The 22,192-nt window shown below is 40.4% G+C and overlaps 1 protein-coding gene across 4 annotated transcripts in view; it reads right to left on the bottom strand.

Moving 5' to 3' along the window:
* UBN2 (ubinuclein 2) overlaps positions 1-19,252 on the bottom strand; it is an 85,971-nt gene extending 66,719 nt beyond the window's left edge. For 2 of the 4 annotated variants that reach the window (XM_045063031.1, XM_045063033.1), the window contains exons 1-2: positions 18,454-19,251; positions 12,483-12,575 (exon numbers count right to left, since the gene is read on the bottom strand). In XM_045063031.1, coding sequence (XP_044918966.1) covers positions 12,483-12,575; positions 18,454-18,924 — 564 coding nt within the window. In that variant the 5' untranslated portion in view covers positions 18,925-19,251. Of the gene's footprint in view, positions 1-12,482; positions 12,576-18,453 lie in introns of all 4 variants that reach the window. The other 2 variants (XM_045063034.1, XM_045063032.1) reach the window with 2 other exon arrangements.
* Between the last annotated feature and the right edge of the window lie 2,940 nt (positions 19,253-22,192).

Genomic DNA, 22,192 nt, shown 5'->3' with positions numbered 1-22,192 from the left:
CCTTTTACCCTCTCTTTTTAAATAAATATGAAGCTATTAGGGCTCTAAGAGTTTAAAATCACATAGAATTAAGCATTAAATGTGGTATTCAAAGTCTATATGGTAAAGTAAGTGAATTTTAAAGTCATAATATGATTTCAGAAATGCTAATAAATGCTTGGCAGAACACATGTCTTCCTATACCATAGGTCATTCAGATTCAAACAGTCTTAGCTGAGCCACTGCTAGGCACCAGATACTACGCTAAGCACTTTCATTGAGATTACTGAATTTAAATCCAATTCCAGAATAGCATGAGGTTTCAAGATGGCTGGGCAACAGTGAGAAAAATCAGTAAAAAAAAAAATCTTCCACCCACCACAGGTTACCCTATGCCCTAGAAGGCTGAGAACAAGTGCGAACAGCTTTTGTTACACTGAGCTATGTATGGTGTATACGGCTTCAGAAAAAGGGTACACAACCTAGAAATCACCTAAAAACTGAGCTGAAAATTCAGGCTATCCAGGAAAGTAGAATATTTAGCCTAAACATTTGGAGCCTTAAAATTGCCAATGAGGAAAAGAACACAAGCTTCTACAAACTGTATCCTGCTTCCTTTCTACAGTAACCAACAAGAACAATTTGGAGCCTATGGAGAAGTGTCCAAAGTTGGACTTAGTTCTGTAATAAGATTTATGTACCCAAACCAATTTAGTATGCTCCAGGTAAAATTAAGTACCAAATAGTTATACTGCTCTTTTCCCAAGAAAAAATGTAGCAACTGATGGTGAACATGCACTGTCACATTACCTGAACAGTAACATAAGAGGAAACAAGGCATAGGCAATAAAAACAGGACAGGATAGAGGGGAGAAAAAAACAAAAACAAAAACAAAAAAACCCCATTCGATACAGGGTGTTATTTTTAATAATTTCTATTACTGCATTTCAACTACCAGGACTGTCTCAATCCTTCTCCCCCATGCAATTGCTGCAAGAGAAAGGACATGTCCTAAGCTCCACGGTTCTCCTTCCTTCTCCGCAAGTGGAGGCTGTTCCACTTCACACATCTCCTCTCCAGCACAAGCAATGGCTACACATACTTGAGACCACAAGAAGCCCATAAACTGGCCTCCCAGCCCTCTAACAAACCACTCAATTCATTGCTAACATCACTTATAGACCCAGGCTCCCCTCACTGCACCGTATCTGTCCCCGTATCTGGAAACCCCCAATGGAGTTTAACTTGCTCAGTTCTCTGAAACTTCCTGAAAATGCATTCTTCTCCACATTGGAAATGGCATGCCCTCCCACTTGTACCAACCACCCTGCTCACAGAAGAGAACGGCACAGGGAGGAGTCAAGATGACGGAGAAGTAGCAGGCTGAGACTACATCAGGTAGCAGGAGATCAGCTAGATAGCTTATCAAACCATTGCAAACACCTACAAATTCAACGGGAGATCAAAGAGAAGAAGAACAGCAATTCTAGAAACAGAAAATTGACCACTTTCTGAAAGGTAGGACTGGCGGAGAAGTGAATCCAAAGCGAGGGGAAGATAGACCACAGGGGGAGGGGCTGGCTCCCAACAAACGGCAGAGCAATGGAGCACAAAATCCAGACTTTCAAAAGTCTGCTCCACTGAGGGACATCGCTCCAGAGGCTAAACAGAGGTGAAGCCCACGTGGGGCGAGCGTGGCCCTAGGTCCCGCAGGGTCACAGAAAGATTGGGGGTGTCTGAGTGTCGCAGGGGTCGCAAGTATTAGAGTGGGGAAGCCGGCTACAGAAACAGAGCCGAGAAGTAAGCTCTCAGCTCGGGGTTACCTTGAACCAGTCGCAGGCTGGGTGAGCTCAGAGTGCGGCTAGAAGCCAGGGAGACGGGAGTGATTGGGCTCTTTTCTCTGAGGGTGCACTGAGGAGTGGGGACCCGAGCTCTCGGCCCCTCTAGGCCAGAGAATGGGAAGCAGCCATTTTCATTCCCGTCCTCCTGAACTCTACAGAAAGTGTTCAGGGAACAAAAGCTCCCGAAAGCGAACACAAGCAGATTAATTAGCCAGGCCCCTGGTAAGGGCGGTGCAATTCCGCCTGGCGCAAAGACACTTGAGAATCACTACAACAGGTCCCTCCCCCAGAAGATCAACAAGAAATCCACCCAAGATAAAGTTCACCTACCAAGGAGAGCAGCAGAATTCCAATGGAGGAGAAAACAAAGCACAGAACTCCTGGCTTTCTCCCCATGATTCTTTAGTCTTGTGGTTAATTTAATTATTTTAATTTTTTTTCTTCTGCTTAATTTTTTAAAACTTATACCCTTTTCTTTTTTAACGTTTTTAAACTAATTTATCTAATATGTATATATTTTTTTCTTTTTTATATTTTTTTATCTGTTTCCTTTTTAAAATTTTTTTTTCTCCCCCTGAACTTCTTTTTATCCCCTTTCTCCCTCCCACGATTTGGGGTCTCTTCTGATTTGGTTAAAGCGCATTTTCCTGGGGTCTTTGCCATCCTTTCAGTATTTTATTTGCACCGTCATATATTCTTATCTGGACAAAATGACGAGGCAGAAAAACTCACCACAAAAATAATAACAAGAGGCAGTACCAAAGGCTAGGGACCTAATCAATACAGACATTGGTAATATGTCAGATATGGAGTTCAGAATGATGATTCTCAAGGTTCTAGCAGGGCTTGAAAAAGGCATGGAAGATATTAGAGAAACCCTCTCTGGAGAGTTAAAAGCCCTTTCTGGAGGAATAAAAGAACTAAAATCTAACCAAGTTGAAACAAGAAAGTTATTAATGAGGTGCAATAAAATATGGAGGCTCTTACTGCTAGGATAAATGAGGCAGAAGAAAGAATTAGTGATATAGAAGACCAAATGACAGAGAATAAAGAAGCTGAGCAAAAGAGGGACAAACAGCTACTGGACCAAGAGGGGAGAATTCGAGAGATAAGTGACACCATAAGACGAAACAACATTAGAATAATTGGGATTCTAGAAGAACAAGAAAGAGGGGAGCAGAAGGTATATTGGAAAGAATTATTGGAGAGAATTTCCCTAATATGGCAAAGGGAACAAGCATCAAAATCCAGAGGTGCAGAGAACCCCCCTCAAAATCAACAAGAATAGGTCCACACTCTGTCACCTAATAGTAAAATTTACAAGTCTTAGCAACAAAGAGAAAATCCTGAAAGCAGCCTGGGAAAAGAAGTCTGTAACATACAATGGTAAAAATATTAGATTGGCAGCGGACTTATCCACAGAGACCTGGCAGGCCAGAAAGAACTGGCAAGATACATTCAGAGCACTAAACGAGAAAAACATGCAGCCAAGAATACTATATCCAACTGGGCTATCACTATCATTGAAAATAGAAGGAGAGATAAAAAGCTTCCAGGACAAACAAAAACTGAAAGAATTTGCAAACACCAAACCAGCTCTACAGGAAATATTGGAAGGGGTCCTCTAAGCAAAGAGAGAGCCTGAAAGTAGTAGATCAGAAAGGAACAGAGACAATATACAGTAACATTCACCTTACAGGCAATACAATGGCACTAAATTCCTATCTCTCAATAGTTACCCTGAATGTTAATGGGCTAAAGGCTCCAATCAAAAGACACAGGGTATCAGAATGGATAAAAAAACAAAACCCATCTATATGTTGCCTACAAGAAATTCATTTTAGACCCAAAGACACCTCCAGATTTAAAGTGAGGGAGTGGAAAACAATTTACCATGCTGATGGACATGAGAAGAAAGCTGGGGTGGTAATCCTTATACCAGATCAATTAGATTTTAAGCCAAAGACTATAATAAGAGATGAGGAAGGACACTATATCATATTCAAAGGGTCTGTCCAACAAGAAGATCTAACAATTTTAAATATCTATGCCCCTAACATGGGAGCAGACAACTATATAAACCAATTAATAACAAAATCAAAGAAATACATCGATAATAATACACTAATAGTCGGGGATTTTAACACTCCCCTCACTGAAATGGACAGATCATCCAAGCAAAAGATCAACAAGGAAATAAAGGCTTTAAATGACACACTGGACCAGATGAACATCACAGATATATTCAGAACATTTCATCCCAAAGCAACAGAATACACATTCTTCTCTAGTGCACATGGAACATTCTCCAGAATAGATCACATCCTGGGTCCTAAATCAGGTCTCAACTGGTATCAAAAGCTTGGGATCATACCCTGCATATTTTCAGACCACAATTATCTGAAGCTAGAACTTAATCACAAGAAGAAATTTGGAAAGAACCCAAATACATGGAGACTAAACAGCATCCTTCTAAAGAATGAATGAGTCACCAAGGAAATTAAAGAAGAATTGAAAAAATTCATGGAAACAAATGATAATGAAAACACAACGGTTCAAAATCTGTGGGACACAGCAAAGGCAGTCCTGGGAGGAAAATATATAGCGGTACAAGCCTTTCTCAAGAAACAAGAAAGTGTCAAATACAGAACCTAACCCTACACCTAAAGGAGCTGGAGAAAGAACAAGAAAGAAACCCTAAACCCAGCAGGAGAAGAGAAATAATAAAGATCAGAGCAGAAATCAATGAAATAGAAACCAAAAAAACAATAGAACAAATCAATGAAACTAGGAGCTGGTTCTTTGAAAGAATTGCTAAGATTGATAAACCCCTGGCCAGACTTATCAAAAAGAAAAGAGAAAGGACCCAAATAAATAAAATCATGAATGAAAGAGGAAAGACCACAACAAACACCAAAGAAATACAAACAACTATAAGAACATACTATGAGCAACTCTATGCAAACAAATTAGACAGTCTGGAAGAAATGGATGCATTCCTAGAGACATATAAACTACTACAACTGAACTAGGAAGAAACAGAAAACCTGAACAGACCCTCACCAGTAAGGAGATTGAAACAGTCATCAAAAATCTCCAAACAAACAAAAGCCCAGGGCCAGACGGTTTCCCGGGGGAATTCTACCAAACATTTAAAGAAGAACTAATTCCTATTCTCCTGAAACTGTTCCAAAAAATAGAAATGGAAGGAAAACTTCCAAACTCATTTTATGAAGCCAGCATCACCTTGATCCCAAAACCAGACAAGGATCCCATCAAAAAAGTACAGACCAATATCCTTAATGAACACAGATGCGAAAATTCTCACCAAAATACTAGCCAATAGGATTCAACAGTACATTAAAAGTATTATTCACCATGACCAAGTGGGATTTATTCAGGTCTGCAAGGTTGGTTCAACATCTGCAAATCAATCAATGTGATACAACACATTAATAAAAGAAAGAACAAGGACCATATGATACTCTCAATAGATGCTGAAAAAGCATTTGACAAAGTACAGCATCCCTTCCTGATCAAAACTCTTCAAAGTGTAGGGATAGAAGGCACATATTATCAAATAGAAGGCACAATATTATCAAAGCCATCTATGAAAAACTGCAAATATCATTCGCAATGGAGGAAAAGCTGAAAGCTTTTCCACTAAGGTCAGGAACGCGGCAGGGATGTCCATTATCACCACTGCTATTCAACATAGTACTAGAAGTCCTAGCCTCAGCAATCAGACAATCACAAAAGGAAATTAAAAGCATCCAAATCGGCAAAGAAGAAGTCAAACTATCATTCTTCGCAGATGATATGATACTGCATGTGGAAAACCCAAAAGACTCCACTCCAAAACTGCTAGAACTTGTACAGGAATTTAGTAAAGTGGCAGGATATAAAATCAATGCACAGAAATCAGTTGCATTTCTCTACACCACCAACAAGACAGAAGAAAGAGAAATTAAGGAGTCAATCCCATTTACAACTGCACCCAAAACTATGAGATACCTAGGAATAAACCTAACCAAAGAGGCTAAGAATCTATACTCAGAAAACTATAAAGTACTCATGAAAGAAACAGAGGAAGACAAAAAGAAATGGAAAAATGTTCCATGCTCCTGGATTGGAAGAACAAATATTGTGAAAATGTCTATGCTACCTAAAGCAATCTACACATTTAATGCAATCCCTATCAAAATCCCACCCATTTTTTTCAAAGAAATGGAACAAATAATCCTAAAATTTATATGGAACCAGAAAAGACCTCAAATAGACAAAGGAATATTGAAAAAGAAAGCCAAAGTTGGTGGCATCATAATTCCGGACTTCAAGCTCTATTACAAAGCTGTCATCATCAAGACAGCATGGTACTGGCACAAAAACAGACACATAGATCAATGGAACAGAATAGAGCCCAGAAATAGACCCTCAACTCTATGGTCAACTAATCTTCGACAAATCAGGAAAGAATGTCCAATGGAAAAAAGACAGCCTCTTCAATAAATGGTGTTGGGAAAATTGGACAGCCACATGCAGAAAAATGAAATTGGACCATTTCCTTACACCACACACAAAAATAGACTCAAAATAGATGAAGAACCTCAATGTGAGAAAGGAATCCATCAAAATCCTTGAGGAGAACACAGGCAGCAGCCTCTTCGACCTCAGCCGCAGCAGTGCCTTCCTAGGACACCGCCAAAGGCAACAGAAGCAAGGGCAAAAATGAACTATTGGGATTTCATCAAGATCAAAAGCTTTTGCACAGCAGAGGAAACAGTTAACAAAACCAAAATAAAACTGACAGAATGGGAGAACATATTTGCAAACGAAATATCAGATAAAGGGCTAGTGTCCAAAATCTGTAACAAACTTAGCAAACTCAACACCCAAAGAACAAATAATCCAATTAAGAAATGGGCAGAAAACATGAACAGACATTTCTGCAAAGACGACATCCAAATGGCCAACAGACACATGAAAAAGTGCTCCACATCCACTCGGCATCAGGGAAATACAAATCAAAACCACAATAAGATACCACCTCACACCAGTCAGCATGGCTAAAATTAACAAGTCAAGAAATGACAGATGCTGGCGAGGATGTGGAGAAAGGGGAACCCTCCTACACTGTTGGTGGGAATGCAAGCTGGTGCAACCACTCTGGAAAACAGCATGGAGGTTCCTCAGAAAAAAAAAAAAAAACCAACACAAAAAAAAACTACCCTAGGACCCAGCAATTGCACTACTGGGTATTTACCCTAAAGATACAAACATAGTGATTCTAAGGGGCACGTGCACCCAAATGTTTATAGCGGCAATGTCCACAATAGCCAAACTACGGAAAGAACCTAGATGTCCATCAACAGATGAATGGATAAAGAAGATGTGGTATATATATACAATGGAATACTATGCAGCCATAAAAAGAAATTAAATCTTGCCATTTACGATGACGTGGATGGAACTAGAAGGTATCATGCTTAGTGAAATAAGTCAATCGGAGAAGGACAACTATCACATGATCTCCCTGATATGAGGAAGTGGAGATGCAACGTGGGGGGTTAGGGGGTAGGAGAAGAATAAATGAAACAAGATGGGATAGGGAGGGAGACAAACCATAAATGACTCTTAATCTCAGAAAACAAACTGAGGGTTGCTGGGGGGGAGGGGGGAAGGAGGGGTGGGGTTAGAGACATTGGGGAGGGTATGTGCTATGGTGAGTGCTGTGCAGTGTGTAAACCTGGCAATTCACAGACCTGTACCCCTGGGGCTAAAAATACATTACATGTTTATTAAATAAATAAATAAATATTAATTTAAAAAAAGAGAGAGAGAGACAGAGAATGGCACAGATGGACTGATGAGTTAAATAAGAAAAAAAATAGTGAAGCAAGTATACCAATGTCTCCAACTAGACCTTGAGAGCTGGATGTGACTCCCTAGAAGCCAACATTTCAAAGTAAGAAAAGAAGAAAATCCATATTTCAGCCTTCTTTTGAGAAATGTAAAGATTTGGCAACCCTAGCCCGGTCCCTCAGAAGTGACAAAGGCTGGAGCTGGGCAGCAGCTGTCCCCTAGTTCAAATAAATCCCCAACTTTACTGTTCAACTGGCCTGCTTCACTGGTAGTTTGGTGGGCATCTTGGGGTCATTTGACTTTGCTACTCCTGAACTAGAGAACACTAAAGGGAACTATTAGACAGTAAAGTATCGTCAATAAAGATCGTCAGTGATTATTTACGAGTGATCTTTTGTGAGAGCCTAGCACTGGACAAAGTGTACTCTCCCACATCACTGTTGGCCCAACGAGTTTCTTAAAGGATTCCAAGTAATTTACTGTGGTCTTTAAGAAGACCCTAATAATTAAGAAGAACCTGTAAATAGTGATTGAAGGACTAAAAAAAAAAAAAGGCCATTTGGAACAGAATGCCTGAACTAAACTAAAAGATCAAAATTAAAGGGGTGGTCAATTAATAGAGGTTAAAAAAATCCCATACATGTTTATGTTAAAAAGAATTTATGACGGGCGCCTGGGTGGCTCAGTGGGTTAAAGCCTCTGCCTTCAGCTCAGGTCATGATCCTAGGGTCCTGGGATCAAGCCCCGCATCGGGCTCTCTCCTTGGCAGGGAGCCTGCTTCTCACTCTCTCTCTGCCTGCCTCTCTGCCTACTTGTGATCTGTCAGTCGAATAAATAAATAAAATCTTTAAAAAAAAAAAAAGAATTTATGACATGTATAGAATACAAGCAGTTCTCTACAAGAGTAATATGTTTAAATAAACAGTATTTCATATTCAGATAGCACTTTAAATATTTCCGACATTAAAAATCTATTTTTTCATCTGATGTTGACAAAACCCCTGTGCTATAAATATAAAGTTGGCTAAGCAGATAGTGTTCTCCCCTCAGATACCAAAGCATAAAAAAGCCAAGAGCCTGTACTAAGGTCACCCAGCTAGTTAATATGGCAAAGACAGGATTAGAATCCAGCTATGTTAACTCATAATCCTGTGCTCCTTCCACTACAATACATTGTTGCTGCCTCTTATCCACTGGATAGCCTACAAAGGGTAGAAAAACTATTCCAGGGATTACAGAGAAATGTGGTTCCACAGGAGATTGGAAGAATCCATTCAACGATTCTGCACCAAAGTCTCCAAAATTCCTTCAAATTTCAAGACTCAACTGGCCCTTCTATGCACTTTCAAATCCCCAGAGTCTTTCAATTCCATAGACACTGCTTGGTACTACATTTGTGAGTCATATGTATGTCTCATTTTCCCAATTAATTGGAAAGTTCCAGGAGAGAGCGACTATCATGCCCCTTTGTGTGTCCAATGTAAATGCTCAAAATCTTTTTTTATACACAAAACTTAACCAAAAACTGCACCTCTTGTTCTAAGAAACAATGACTTAGAAGCAACCTTAAGTGATTTTCAGAAATAATGATAAGAACATCTAAAGTATAATATGAAGGAAACAAAAGCAAGAGGAAAAGGTGGCTAGTTTTATGTTTTATAAGTCTCCAAGAATGAAGTCCTCTTTTTATCACTGCCAAAAAAAAAATTTCTAAGGGAAATGTAACCTTGGTGCGTTAACATTTTGCAAGATTTTTTTTTTTTTTTAAGATTTTATTTATTTATCGGGGGCGGGGGAGAGAGCGAGCACAGGCAGACAGAATGGCAGGCAGAGGCAGAAGCAGGCTCCCTGCTGAGCAAGGAGCCCAATGTGGGACTCGATCCCAGGACGCTGGGATCATGACCTAAGCCGAAGGCAGCTGCTTAACCAACTGAGCCACCCAGGCATCCCACATTTTGCAAGATTTTAAATGCAGCATTTAAAAGCCTATTTACTTAAAATATAAATATACATATAATATATGCATAAATATAAATAAACATATAGAACACCAAAAAACCCTTAGTTGTTTAGGAGTTGTCTTTTGTGACACCCCAGAGCCTAGAGCTGGATGAAGCATCATCTGTCTCCCAGTCACTTTTAGCTGGATGGCCTTCTTACAAGGGTCCAAATCATTTGTTACATATAATGCCTATAATTGTTATAATATACACACTTAATGCCTATAATACTCATGGCATATAAAGACTTCATGACACAGGACATCTAAAATCTCTGCTTAGAATGGAAATAAGAGAGTAGCCAAAATAAAAATCTACAGAAGAATTACAGCCCATTAATTTAAATTATAACAAGAACAACACCTTTCCCTGCACAATGGCAGTGCCTGGAGATATCACAGTTATTTGGAGCTCCATTTTACACATCAACCAACTTCTTCAGAACATTGGTTTTTCCATGCCAAGAATGATTCCAGGGCTCCCCAAGATGATTTAATGCTAACTCTGAGGCAGTAGATCACATACTGAATCACATTACTTATAGGATCATATGATAGGAATTTTTCCATTTGCAAAGGGCAATCCTAATCCTTAGTTTTAAAACCTATAGAAAAATAAGCACTCTGATGCACTGCGGGAGGGAATGGAAACTGGTGACTTAGGAACTGGTAATTTGGCAAAATATAACCAAACTAAATAAACTAAATAAATGCATAAATATTTTGACCTAAAAATTCCACTTCTAGGAATCTGTCCAAGAGATAAACTTGCAAATATGTGAAATGCCATGCTACTAAGTAATTTACTGTGGCACTACTTATAAAAGCCAATTTTTAGAAACTTGGATCATCTGGGGACTGGTTAAATAAAATGTGGTATGTCCATATTATGGAATACCATGAAGCCCTAAAAAGAGAGAGAGAGAGAGATAAGAAAGCTCTCTTTGTACTGATATGAAAAAATCTCCAAGTTATAGTAACAGAAAAAAAGCAAAGACCAGAACTGCATCTTCTGTAATGTGTAAAGAGATATGGGGGTTGGGTTAATACACGTATACACAGAGATATACATAGATATACCTAAACATTTCTAAAAGGATCCCCAAAACATTACATGCCTCTAGGAAGTGAGATTATGTGGGTGAACAACAGAATGAAAGATTTTTCCCTCTCTAATTTTTGAGTTCTGAACCACGAAAATATATTGCCTGCTTAAAACATTAAATTTAACCAATGTATTTATTAACTTATATAAAAAAGCTATAGGGGTGCCTGGGTGGCTCAGTTAATAGAACATGTGACTCTTCATCTTGGGCTCATAAGTTCAAACCCCACACTGGGTGTACAGATTACTTAAAAACAAATATCTTAAAAAAGAAAAAGCCGGGTGGGGCACCTGGGTGGCTCAGTGGGTTAAAGCCTCTGCCTTCGGCTCAGGTCATGATCTCAGGGTCCTGGGATTGAGCCCCATATTGGGCTTTCTGCTTGGCGGGGAGCCTGCTTCCCTCTCTCTCTGCCTGCCTCTCTGCCTACTTGTGATCTCTCTCTCTCTCTGTCAAATAAATAAAGTCCTTAAAAAAAAAGTAAAAGCCATAGTACGTTAGGATTTAGAACTTGCAAAACATTTTATTGTAATTAAACACTACAATTTAAGTAACAACTTTTGCTACTCTTTCCATCAAAACACCCACCAATCCATCCCTAAAATTTTTATATAGTCACAGAATATAAAGGCAGAAGGAAACTTGAAACATTTTCAAAAAAAGAAAACTGGGGCCCAAAAAGGTTAAATAACTTTACCAAAGAACAATTTGTAGATGGCAAAGTATGGCCTACAACCTGACCTCCATTCCAAAGTATTCTCATACATTTCCCCGACCCCAAACAGATTCATTAGCACCAGGAGCCAACACCTATCAACCAAGATCCCAGTTGCACAGGGAAGATAACAAGAATGACAGGGCTAGTGTGAGCTGACCTCCTATCTCTGTGAGATACTCCGCATTACTCAGACAGGAAGCAGAAGTTGTCTTTCTTTTCATGAGCTGTATTTTAGTAAAGTGCCACGAAATAAAGCCATAGGATAAAGATGGGGAAAGAGGGAGCTTTCCTATAAACTCAATTATGCTAGAAAATGTGAGAAAAATGTTAAGCAACTTCACAATCAGGTAATTAGAATTCACTTTTGTATTAAAACAAGTATCAATCTACTTATGGTATAGGGTATAAAATGTACATGAATGTTTAAGGTAAACAAGATACTTTCAAAGAAATTTCATGCTGCTGCGGATTGATTCCGATCCCAGAATGTGTATGCTAGAAATATACATGTTCATTTTCTTAAACTCAAAAGAGGCAGGAAGGCTTAAGAAATACTACATCAAAGGAATTAAAGCAGCCTTCTCAAAGGCAGAAAAGGCAAAGGATTAGAGGCAGACAGACCTGGCTATGCAGCCTGGTTCTTGCCACTGTGTGACCTTGAGCTCAGAGCCTCAGTTTCTTCATTTGTAAAATGTGGTCAGTATTACTTACTATGTAGTTTTAGGAAGGAAGGATGGAAGATAACATATGTTAAGCAAGCTTCCTGGGCTCTAGAAGGGGTACAATAAATGACGGTTACTATTTTAGCCACCACAAACCTATCAAAATCTTTGTCTAACCATTTATTTGGGTTCAATTTATGAGAGCAAAACAAGGTGGGCAATGGATATTATAAGCCTTCCCAACCAGTCACCAAGAGGGGGGGAAAACAAAAATCAGTAAGGTAAAATTATCTAAATGAAGAATATATTATACTCACATATTTCATTTCAAACTTCTTAGCCAACATTTCCACTTCTTGCCTCTCTTGATGCTCATCATTAAATGGGTCTTCTGTGTGAATGGGCTTCTTCTGATTCAAAGTAAATAGGAAAAGAAATGTGAGTATTAATATTACTTTAACCAGAGTTGAATGCATCCTTAAATTTAATAATTAGAGTCAAATTTTCCAAATATTAACAAATAAGTTAGTGGGCGCCTGGGTGGCTCAGTGGGTTAAAGCCTCTGCCTTCAGCTCAGGTCATGATCCTAGGGTCCTAGGATCAAGCCCCACATCAGGCTCTCTGCTCAGCAGGGAGCCTGCTTCCCCCTCTCTCTACCTGCCTCTCTGCCTACATGTGATCTCTGTCTGTCAAATAAATAAATAAAATCTAAAAAAAAAAAAAAAACAACCAAATAAGTTAGACACATTAAAACTAGAAAGAAATGTTGGTTCGTAGCAAAAATACTTGCAGTTTCAATGGGTTCTTACACACTCTCAAGGTTTTCGTTGGTTCATAACTCAACAAATCAAATTGTCTCCTCCTACAAAATGATCTATGGACACCCCATCCAAAATAAAAAGGCCAAAAATGCCCCAAGAAAAATTAGGTAAAAATGAAAATCCCACTTATAACTCTGGTTTGAGATCTTTCCCCTCAAAATAACTGCTTTGGTCAGGAAATGCTTCTCAAAGGCTCTCCAGGTTATTAACCGACATCAACCCTGAACCATATGCCCTAGCTACCACGAGGCTATCTGCAGCTGCTATAGCCTTCTGCTGAGGCCCAGCATCAACACCTCAGTCTACATCACCTCCTTTTTGTCCATCAGTATTCCTTCAGGGAGTACATACTTCTTTTAAACAAAGCTAGAAAACTGAAAGTTGCAAATAGACTACATTCCCATGGCTTCCTTCTAGCAGGGGAGAATGAAAATTTATCATAATACATGGTTTTAAAAAACCACACACACAGGTAGGATCCCACATTTACCATCTATTTACTAAAACAAACAAAAAGATAAATCACAACCTTTATTCAAGTTTACTATTTTAGCAGACACCTTTCATACACACACAGGTTTTCAATACAAAAAAAGGGAAAACAAGGAGCTGCATATGAATAAAAATGCTACCTGTGTCTAATTATGGACAACTGACTAGAAAGTTAATCTTGGCTAGGTGTTTTTATGAAGTAGCTTCTTCAAGTAATTAAAAATAAAGAATATTAAAACTGAAATACTGGGGCGCCTGGGTGGCTCAGTGGGTTAAGCCATTGCCTTCGGCTCGGGTCATGATCTCAGGGTCCTGGGATGGAGTCCCGAATCGGGCTCTCTGTTCAGCAGGGGGTCTGCTTCCTCCCCCTCTCTCTCTCTGCCTGCCTCTCTGCCTACTTGTGATCTCTCTCTGTCAAATAAATAAATAAAATCTTAAAAAAAAAAAAAAAACTGAAATACTGGATAAAGGTTTGGCTGAACCTGAAGAAAAAAAATGCAGAGGGGACAAAGATCGGCACACTTTGGAAATGACACACTTCATCCTGGATATGAAAGCTGAGATACAATTAGTCTAAAAATATGACAGAAAAATATGAACTGAATGAATACAAAACAATTCATCAGACCTAAAGTATTAGAATAAAGGGATACTCTTTTTTTTTTTTTTTTGAAGATTTTATTGATTTATTTGAGAGAGAGAGCATGAGAATGAGCATGAGAGAGGGAAGGTCAGAGGGAGAAGCAGACCCCCTGCTGAGCAGGGAGCCCGATGCAGGACTCAAGACTCCTCCTAGGACTCCAGGATCATGACCTGAGCTGAAAGCAGTTGCTCAACCAACTGAGCCACCGAGGCACCCTAAAGGGATATTCTTAAAGCTTAAAAAAATTAATCTTAGGGGCGCCTGGGTGGCTCAGTGGGTTAAGCCGCTGCCTTCGGCTCAGGTCATGATCTCAGAGTCCTGGGATCGAGTCCCGCATCGGGCTCTCTGCTCAGCAGAGAGCTTGCTTCCCTCTCTCTCTGCCTGCCTCTCCATCTACTTGTGATTTCTCTCTGTCAAATAAATAAATAAAATCTTAAAAAAAAAATTAATCTTAGAATCAATGTTTTAAATTAACTACTGTAATAAGTAATGTATTTACAAAATCCTTTGTCCCAGTTGGAGTTACCCTTGGAATGAATATATATGACATGAAAAGAATAAATAAATTAGGGGGAAGAGACCGATAATGAAATAAATACTAGGCATGTTCAAGAGATCGCCTTAACTTAAGACTAAAGGACAGTGTGCAACCCCCATGCCTTGACATTATCAACTGTTACTTCATGTCACTGTGAAGTCTTATTACTGAGCTGTCCCATTTCATATGTGAAGTGTAAACACACGGACATATATTTTTTAATAACAATTACCTTAAATGTCATTATATAACATTCTGTATAGACTTTATAGAGGAATCAAGAGTAAATCTCTTACTCTTCACAGTCTATAAAAACAGAGTTAAGAAAAATGACTCACTTTTCTCTCATAGTTAAGAAATAAACTCCTACCCACAATCAAGGCTCTAAGTGAGCTTTATGTTTTCCATGTGAAAAGATAATCTGCAAATCAGTAAATATCAAAATTGCCAACTACCCATAGGCAATAACATTATTGTAATTTTGTCCTTTGATATTAACTCATTAACACCATCTTCAGATCTTTCAGATGTTATAAAAAATATGCAGTATGACAAACAATGGAATAACACAGAATTCTCGAACAGTGTAACTACACTGACACTATAATCACTTATTCTTTTTATAGTAAATGCTCAATTAATCACATTCACAAGTGGATGTTCTGGTTAACTGATTCTCTGATTTACTATGAGTCAAACAAAAATTATTTGCATATCAATTACTGCCAGAACTTATTACTAAACTGTGCTATTTCTCTTTAGCCAGAAATGGTGAACAAATTAATCTTTGAGGATAGAGAGGATGGCAGTGCCCCAGTCATCATCTTGAACTACCTCAATCAGAGCTTAGTAGCTTAGAGAGATAACAAGATTAAAAGTTTAGCTAACCTGTGTCCTTACAAACTGACAAGAATGGGTTTTGTTCTTGCCAGCATACACTTAGTTAACTGTGCTTTTCCTCATTAAAAAAATAATAAGAGTATACAAAAAATTCTGATTGCATTCAGTTAACCTGGGTTTTACTACTCATATTTATGAAGGGGGTGATTTAAATGCACCCCAATATAGATGGTATTCACATGCGACAGATTTATACTTATACCTATCAACTAAAATCTTAATTCAGTGACAGATGGCTATTTCAAAATTCAGAATCTTTTTGCTTTCATTTTATACCATCTCCTTCTCTCCCCTTTCTACTCAAACTCTGTAACACGTTGTTCAATTACAACAACTCAAAGTTTAGACTATTTTGAAAATATTATAACATCCTTAAAAATAACTAGACTCTCCTTCAGGGGAAGAAAAACCAAATTTGGGAATTGCCACGCTGCAGATCAATTCTGTTGATCTCATTTAGCTTTTTGTTGGTTTCTACTACTAGGATTTCCTTTCATGGAAATATGACAACTTCATTTAGAGAAATATCTTCTACAATTCCTCATGTAATAAATGTTCACTGGGAGTAATCATTAGTAAATCTGGCAAAACTCGGTCGCAAAGATGCATTGTATAAACAATGGGGTTTTTTTTTGTTCAGAATACAAGTGATATATAGCTAAATATACAAGAAAATTCAACCAATATACCTCTAAGTTGATAGTATAAACAGAAAAATGAAACTGAATTATTTATCTTTCTCCTATTATATGAAACTAGTAGTTCTGATATTATCAGATTAGCAAGCAAGGGTGTCAAATTTAAGTTTTTTGCCATAATTAAAAGGTACATATCTATTCTTAATCACGACATGAATATCATAGCATTAGGAGGATAATAGAAATCTCTGTATTTCTACTGTAACTCTAATTTTAGTCCATTTTGGCAGGATCCTCCAAATTTAAACTATACAATTTTAAGAAATTTTGTTTTACTAAGAATTGGTACTTGTACAGGAAGAAGTACTAATAAAATTACGTACAAGCACTTTGTGCCTTAGCCTCCTCATCTGTAAAGTGGAGATATAATGGTTCCAATCTCAAGGAGCACTGCTGAACTAAATTATATAAGCCATACACCTTACTTAGTACTGTGTCTAGCACACACATAGGAAGAATTTAGTAGATGTTGGCTACCATAATGTACTTTTACCCAAATACGATACTTTTCATCTGTAATTTATAAAGAAAGTTAGGGAGTAAAACTGCACACTCACTTGGATTAGATCAAATCTGAAAAATGCTCCAATCTAGTATTTTCAAAATGCTTTTGGAAAAAAAACTAACATCACATTTATAAATAGTAGTGGCACTAAAGTGAGTCTGAAGGACAAAATGTTTGTGAAAATGGCCAAAATGATCTCTACCCTTAACAATTCATTGTGGCTGCAAACATATAGTAGTGATTTGGCCACACAGCAGTATTTGTAAATAATGATCAAAAGATTAATTGGCCTTGGGCGCCTGGGTGGCTCAGTGGGTTAAGCCGCTGCCTTCGGCTCAGGTCATGATCTCGGGATCCTGGGATCGAGTCCCGCATCGGGCTCTCTGCTCAGCAGGGAGCCCGCTTCCTCCTCTCTCTCTGCCTGCCTCTCTGCCTACTTGTGATCTCTCTCTGTCAAATAAATAAATAAAATCTTTAAAAAAAAAAAAAAGATTAATTGGCCTTAAAATAAACAAAATCCAGTGACTTGTTTAATATGATTATTTTTAAACTTAAGAATCATCCAAGTACAAAGATAGTTGAGAATGAAAACAAAACAAATGACTTCTGGAGTCCATTAGACCTGTGCTAGAGCAAAACCTAAGAGCGTAATCTCTAAACAACAGAGGAAACTGTTCTTTTATTAGTTACTCTATCATTTCCCTCTCTAGTTTACTTCTAAAGATCACCAAACCTACAATAAAAATTACAATTACTAACAAACCTCTCTCCTATCACTGATGTTCACCGGTTCCACCAAAGGCATACTTATATATTTTCAACCAGTTCCTAAAAATTCAAAGCTGTGTTTCATCGGTCTCCAAAAATTACAATGGCTAGTGCAACATCCTCCAACCTAGACTTATAAACTAATGATATACACTCAAATAAGACAGTATGACAGCAGGCGCCAAATAAAACAGGAGACACCTTCCCATTCAATTACAGTAAAAACAAATTCTAGAGAAAACAAAGCTAAGTAGGTGTACCAATACCAAGATGAGAGAGAAAAATAAGTAACCAAATAACCAAGCCGCTTCTTCTTCATTCCTAGAGTGGAATCCTTAGTCTGAAAATTTTTAGATTACTTTCAAATGCACTTCTAAATTAAGAGAAATACCCTACGCTCCTAAGCACATCTCAGCGCCAAGCATAACATATAGTGATGAAGAGGAGGAGGATATGGAGGGGTTACACTATCTCCCTGCTTCGGATGGGGGGCGTGTCCCCCAAGGTTTTCTCTTCCTTTCTACTGGAACGACTGCTGGAGCTCCACAAGGAAAACCCAGCCACGTAACTTGCAGAGCCCCCAAATTCTGTGCGGGGAGCAGAAAGGTGTAAATTCGGAGGTCTCGAAAGGTGCAGAGGAAAACCGGCTCCGAGCGGCAACTGGAGCGGGCGCACGAGGCGGGGCGGGGGGGGGGGGGAGGGCGAGGGGTGTAGAGCCGGGTGGGAGCCTTGGCCAACCCAGGGGAGCAGGGGAAAAGCAGCACCAACCACTGGTCCACCCGTCCGGCCCCTGCCCCCTCCAGCCCACCCTCCCAGGCGACCCGAGACGCGCAAAGCCGGCGTCGGAAGGTGCGAACCACTGGGAGAAACGGACGCGTCCTGAGGCTCCCAGGGTCTGGGGGGTGAGGGAGAATCTTCTGTACCCGTTGTTCTCCGCACAGCAGCAGCTCCGGGTAACTGAACTCCACGCAGCTCTCGTCGGTGGGATCCTTGAGCACTAGCTCCAGGCGCACTGTCTCCCTCGGCGGCCTCTGCTGCGGCTCGGCCCGGGAAGCCGACTCTCGTGGCGGGGGCGGCTGCAAGTGCAGCTGAGGGAGCGGCGGCGGCGGCGGCTCGGGCCGCGGGGGCTCCCGCTGCAGCGACATGGGCGGCTCGGCGCGGCTGACCTCGCGCTGGGGGAGCGGCTTCTCCCGCGGCGGGGGCTGCGCGTCCGACCGGGGGGCAGCCTCCCGCGGGGCCGGCTGCTCCACCCGGGCCGGCTCGCGGTACGGCTGCGGCTCCAGCCGGGGGGGCTCGCGAGGGTATTCGGGCTCGCGTTCGGCCCCCGGGTAGTCGGCCTCGCGCCGCCTCACCGGTGACAGGCTAATAAACGCTACTCTGCGTGGCTCCGCCATCCCCACTGTTCTGGCCCTCTGCCTTCGCTCGAGCCGGCGCTCGGTTCTACGCCGAGTTGTCTGCCTGCCCGCCCTTCCTTTCGCTTTCCGTCGCTTTTCTTCCCTCCACCGCCCTCAGTCGTCTCTGCCGACGCCACCGTGAGTGCGGACCGTGCCCCCTTCCCCGCCACTATGTTCTGATGGGCTCCACCGCCATCGCCAGGGTCGCCGCAGCCGCCATGTTGGATCCCCCACATAAATAGAAGCAGGCCGCTGAGCGGGCGCATGCGCAGACAGGAGACGCTCGCGTCCACCGTCGTGGCTGTGGCTCAGTTTTCCTCTTTTCCTCTCAACAGTCTGGAGTCCAGACAGGTCAGCGGAAGTGACGTTGTGGCAGGGCCAGTTTCCTTGGAAACGGAGACGCCGTCTGAGCCCTTCCTAAAAGGGAGGGGTCTGGGGTTTCCCGAGCTTCCCACTAGCACCCGGAAACCGGCGACGCATGTGGGGCTCAGCTAGGAGCGAGCGTCTGGATGTGCCTGGGACTGACCTAATCATGGCGCTGGAGCTCACGCCTGCCGCCCTCGGCTCTAGAGAATCGGGGTTGTCAAGCGGGTTATGCGAGGCGGATACGGAGAAAGGGGTGACGGACGCGAGGACCAGCCGCGGTGCCTGCCCGCCCGGCGCCCCGCAGCCGGTGAAGTGTCGGGGAAAGAAAGGAAATGGCTAACTGCAGCCGGACTCGCCCTGCGGCTTCTCTCCGCAGAGCGCCGCACTGACGCCCACAGGCCTCCCGGTCCTAGCCCGGCTCCTGTTCTTCTCGCCCGGCCGCGGTGGGGACGGTGTGGGGCGCGGTTGTAAAAGGCACAATACCGGTTTGAAGTTGGGTGATTGAACGAGTACAGTAAATGAATAGTTCTGGGCTCGTCCATAAACTGCCGAAATTAGCAGAAAACGTCTCAGGAGGATTTGGTGGTACTTTAGGGAACCTACTCTATGAAAGTAGAACTTTCACGACCCATTTCGGGCTGGAGGGGAGCCTTGACGGGGGAAGCCTTGTAGGCACACCCGTGGCAAACTAATTGGAATTCAGATTTTAAAGGACCGGAGTTATTGCCCATTTTAATCCATTAAATAGAAAGCAAATTCGAGGGCCCGCGCTCTGCATCCTGAAGAGAACTCATGCCTTCTGCTGATTTCATTAACCGGATTAACAGTGTTTAACACGTACTGAGGACTATTTGATTAGGTCAGTATGACGTCATAGATAAATTCTCAAAATTTTTTACTGTTACTTTTACTAATTGTATGAAGATACTGATGGGATGGATGTCTCCAAAGGTCCCTCCCAGCTCTAAATTGGTATCATTTTTCCTTGGCGCGCCGTTTTATCTCCCTTATCTTCTCTGCAGTTGCTTCCATTTTGCTTCTGCACTAGTGGCCTCATTTCTAGGTTGTTTTAGCAGCATTTAAGTAAATTTTCTGTCCCCATTCTCTTCCTGCCAGTCTTGCAGTGGGTCTATATTAATGCTTCTAAAACACGTTTTTTGTTTTTGTTTTAAGATTTTGTTTGAGAGGGAGGGAGACAGCGAGAGAATTTGAAGCAAACTGCACTGAGCACAGAGCTGGGGTGGGGGTGTGAAGCGGCGAGCTCAATCCCACAGTCCTGAGACCATGACCTGAGCGGAAATCAGGAGTGGGACACTTAACTGACTGAGCCACCCAGGTGTCCCTAAAACACTTTTTATCATGTCAGTATTTGTCCTAGCTGCAACTTACCTACAAAATAAATTCTGTACTTCATATAGAATGCATAGTCAGTATCACCCACAGTTTAGCTCAGACAGCAAAGAGGTGGTCTGTGGGCCAGATCCTTCTGCAGGTGTGTTACTCTTCCAAAGTCCTCTTCGAACTTCTGAAGCATTGAGTGTTTTTCTGACTTTTAAACCACAACTCACAGTGAGAGATAGATTCTACACTGAAACCCGGTATACACACACATACATGTCTTGAAATACAAGCTATACAAAACGTTCTGTGTAAAATAAAGTAAGAACAAAATTAATACAATGTAAAGGTATTTTATAATACAATTTGGAAAGCAATCTTAATATAAGTGGTACAGAAGCAAATTAGTAAAGATTTTATTTAAAGCCATGGAAGTCTCTGCCTGTTCATAGGTTTATTCCAGTCTAGAATGCATGAGGACAATGCCGCATGTACATCTGGTCTACTCTTGAGCCTGATCTTTTTTTATTTTTAAAATGGGTCAAATTGAACATCCTAGTTCACATAGGCATTGTGGATAGTAACATGAATCCACTTTCTTCTTAGCGGTAATATCTTTAATCTTAATCCAACATAATGATAGATTTCATGTATGGCAATCATTTTTCTGTGTAAATGAGGTGCTAAACCACAACAATTTATTCTCTTCATAGAACATCAACTTTAATTCAATTACTTAAGGTTTTGAAAACCAAATGAATCTTACTATGATTTTCATTTCATATTTCAAATTATCTTCTGTTTTTAGTAGTTTTCAATAATTCTTTTGTATCTCTACAATTTCCTGACCATATTTGTTGTCCTATCACTTGCAATTCTATTACAAATTTTATAAAGGTTTTTGTGCATTATATTATTATCCATTAATATAATGAATAACATATTTTATCCATTATAAACTGTACAATGGTTTTTTTATTGACTTAAGTGCTGTTCTCTTATTGTGAATATGTTTTTCTCCATACAGAAAATAACTCCTCTATAAAATTGGCTTGCTACACATATCTGGTGTAAAACTACAACTTGTAGTATTAGTACTCCCATCAAGTTGGACTGTAACTGCATGATAATCATTGATTCTTCTCAGTGTTCTGTGATAATTGAGTTGATACTATGCTATTGCCAGGAATCATAGCTTTGAGTTTATCAGCCTCTTTGCCACCAAAAACATATGCACCAACATATTGGAGGAAGCAGTTTCTTAGCACTTAGTGCGAATCATTTTTCTTCTGCCACAACTAAACATAAAGATTGTCTTTTTCATTAATATTTGTGAAGCAACTGAGAAATTGTGCCAGTAACTTTATGCCTTTTTCTTTAAGAACTTAGTTTAGGGACTTAAATGTTATATTTTCAAATGTCCTCTAATTTTGAAGATATTCATCTTTCCTTTGCCAGAAATGCGTTACCTTTTCCTTCTTTGAAATGTAAAGCCTATTTTCCGATTATTAAAGGAAGATTTTTTTTCTCAGTCTTTTCACTGCACTTCCAAATCTAGCAGATA

Source organism: Mustela putorius, unplaced genomic scaffold (genome assembly GCF_011764305.1).
Source record: "Mustela putorius furo isolate JIRA1106 unplaced genomic scaffold, ASM1176430v1.1 tig00003845_pilon_pilon_pilon, whole genome shotgun sequence".
In the NCBI taxonomy this organism is placed as follows: Eukaryota; Metazoa; Chordata; class Mammalia; order Carnivora; family Mustelidae; genus Mustela; species Mustela putorius.
This window is presented reverse-complemented; position numbering and strand designations above follow the sequence as displayed.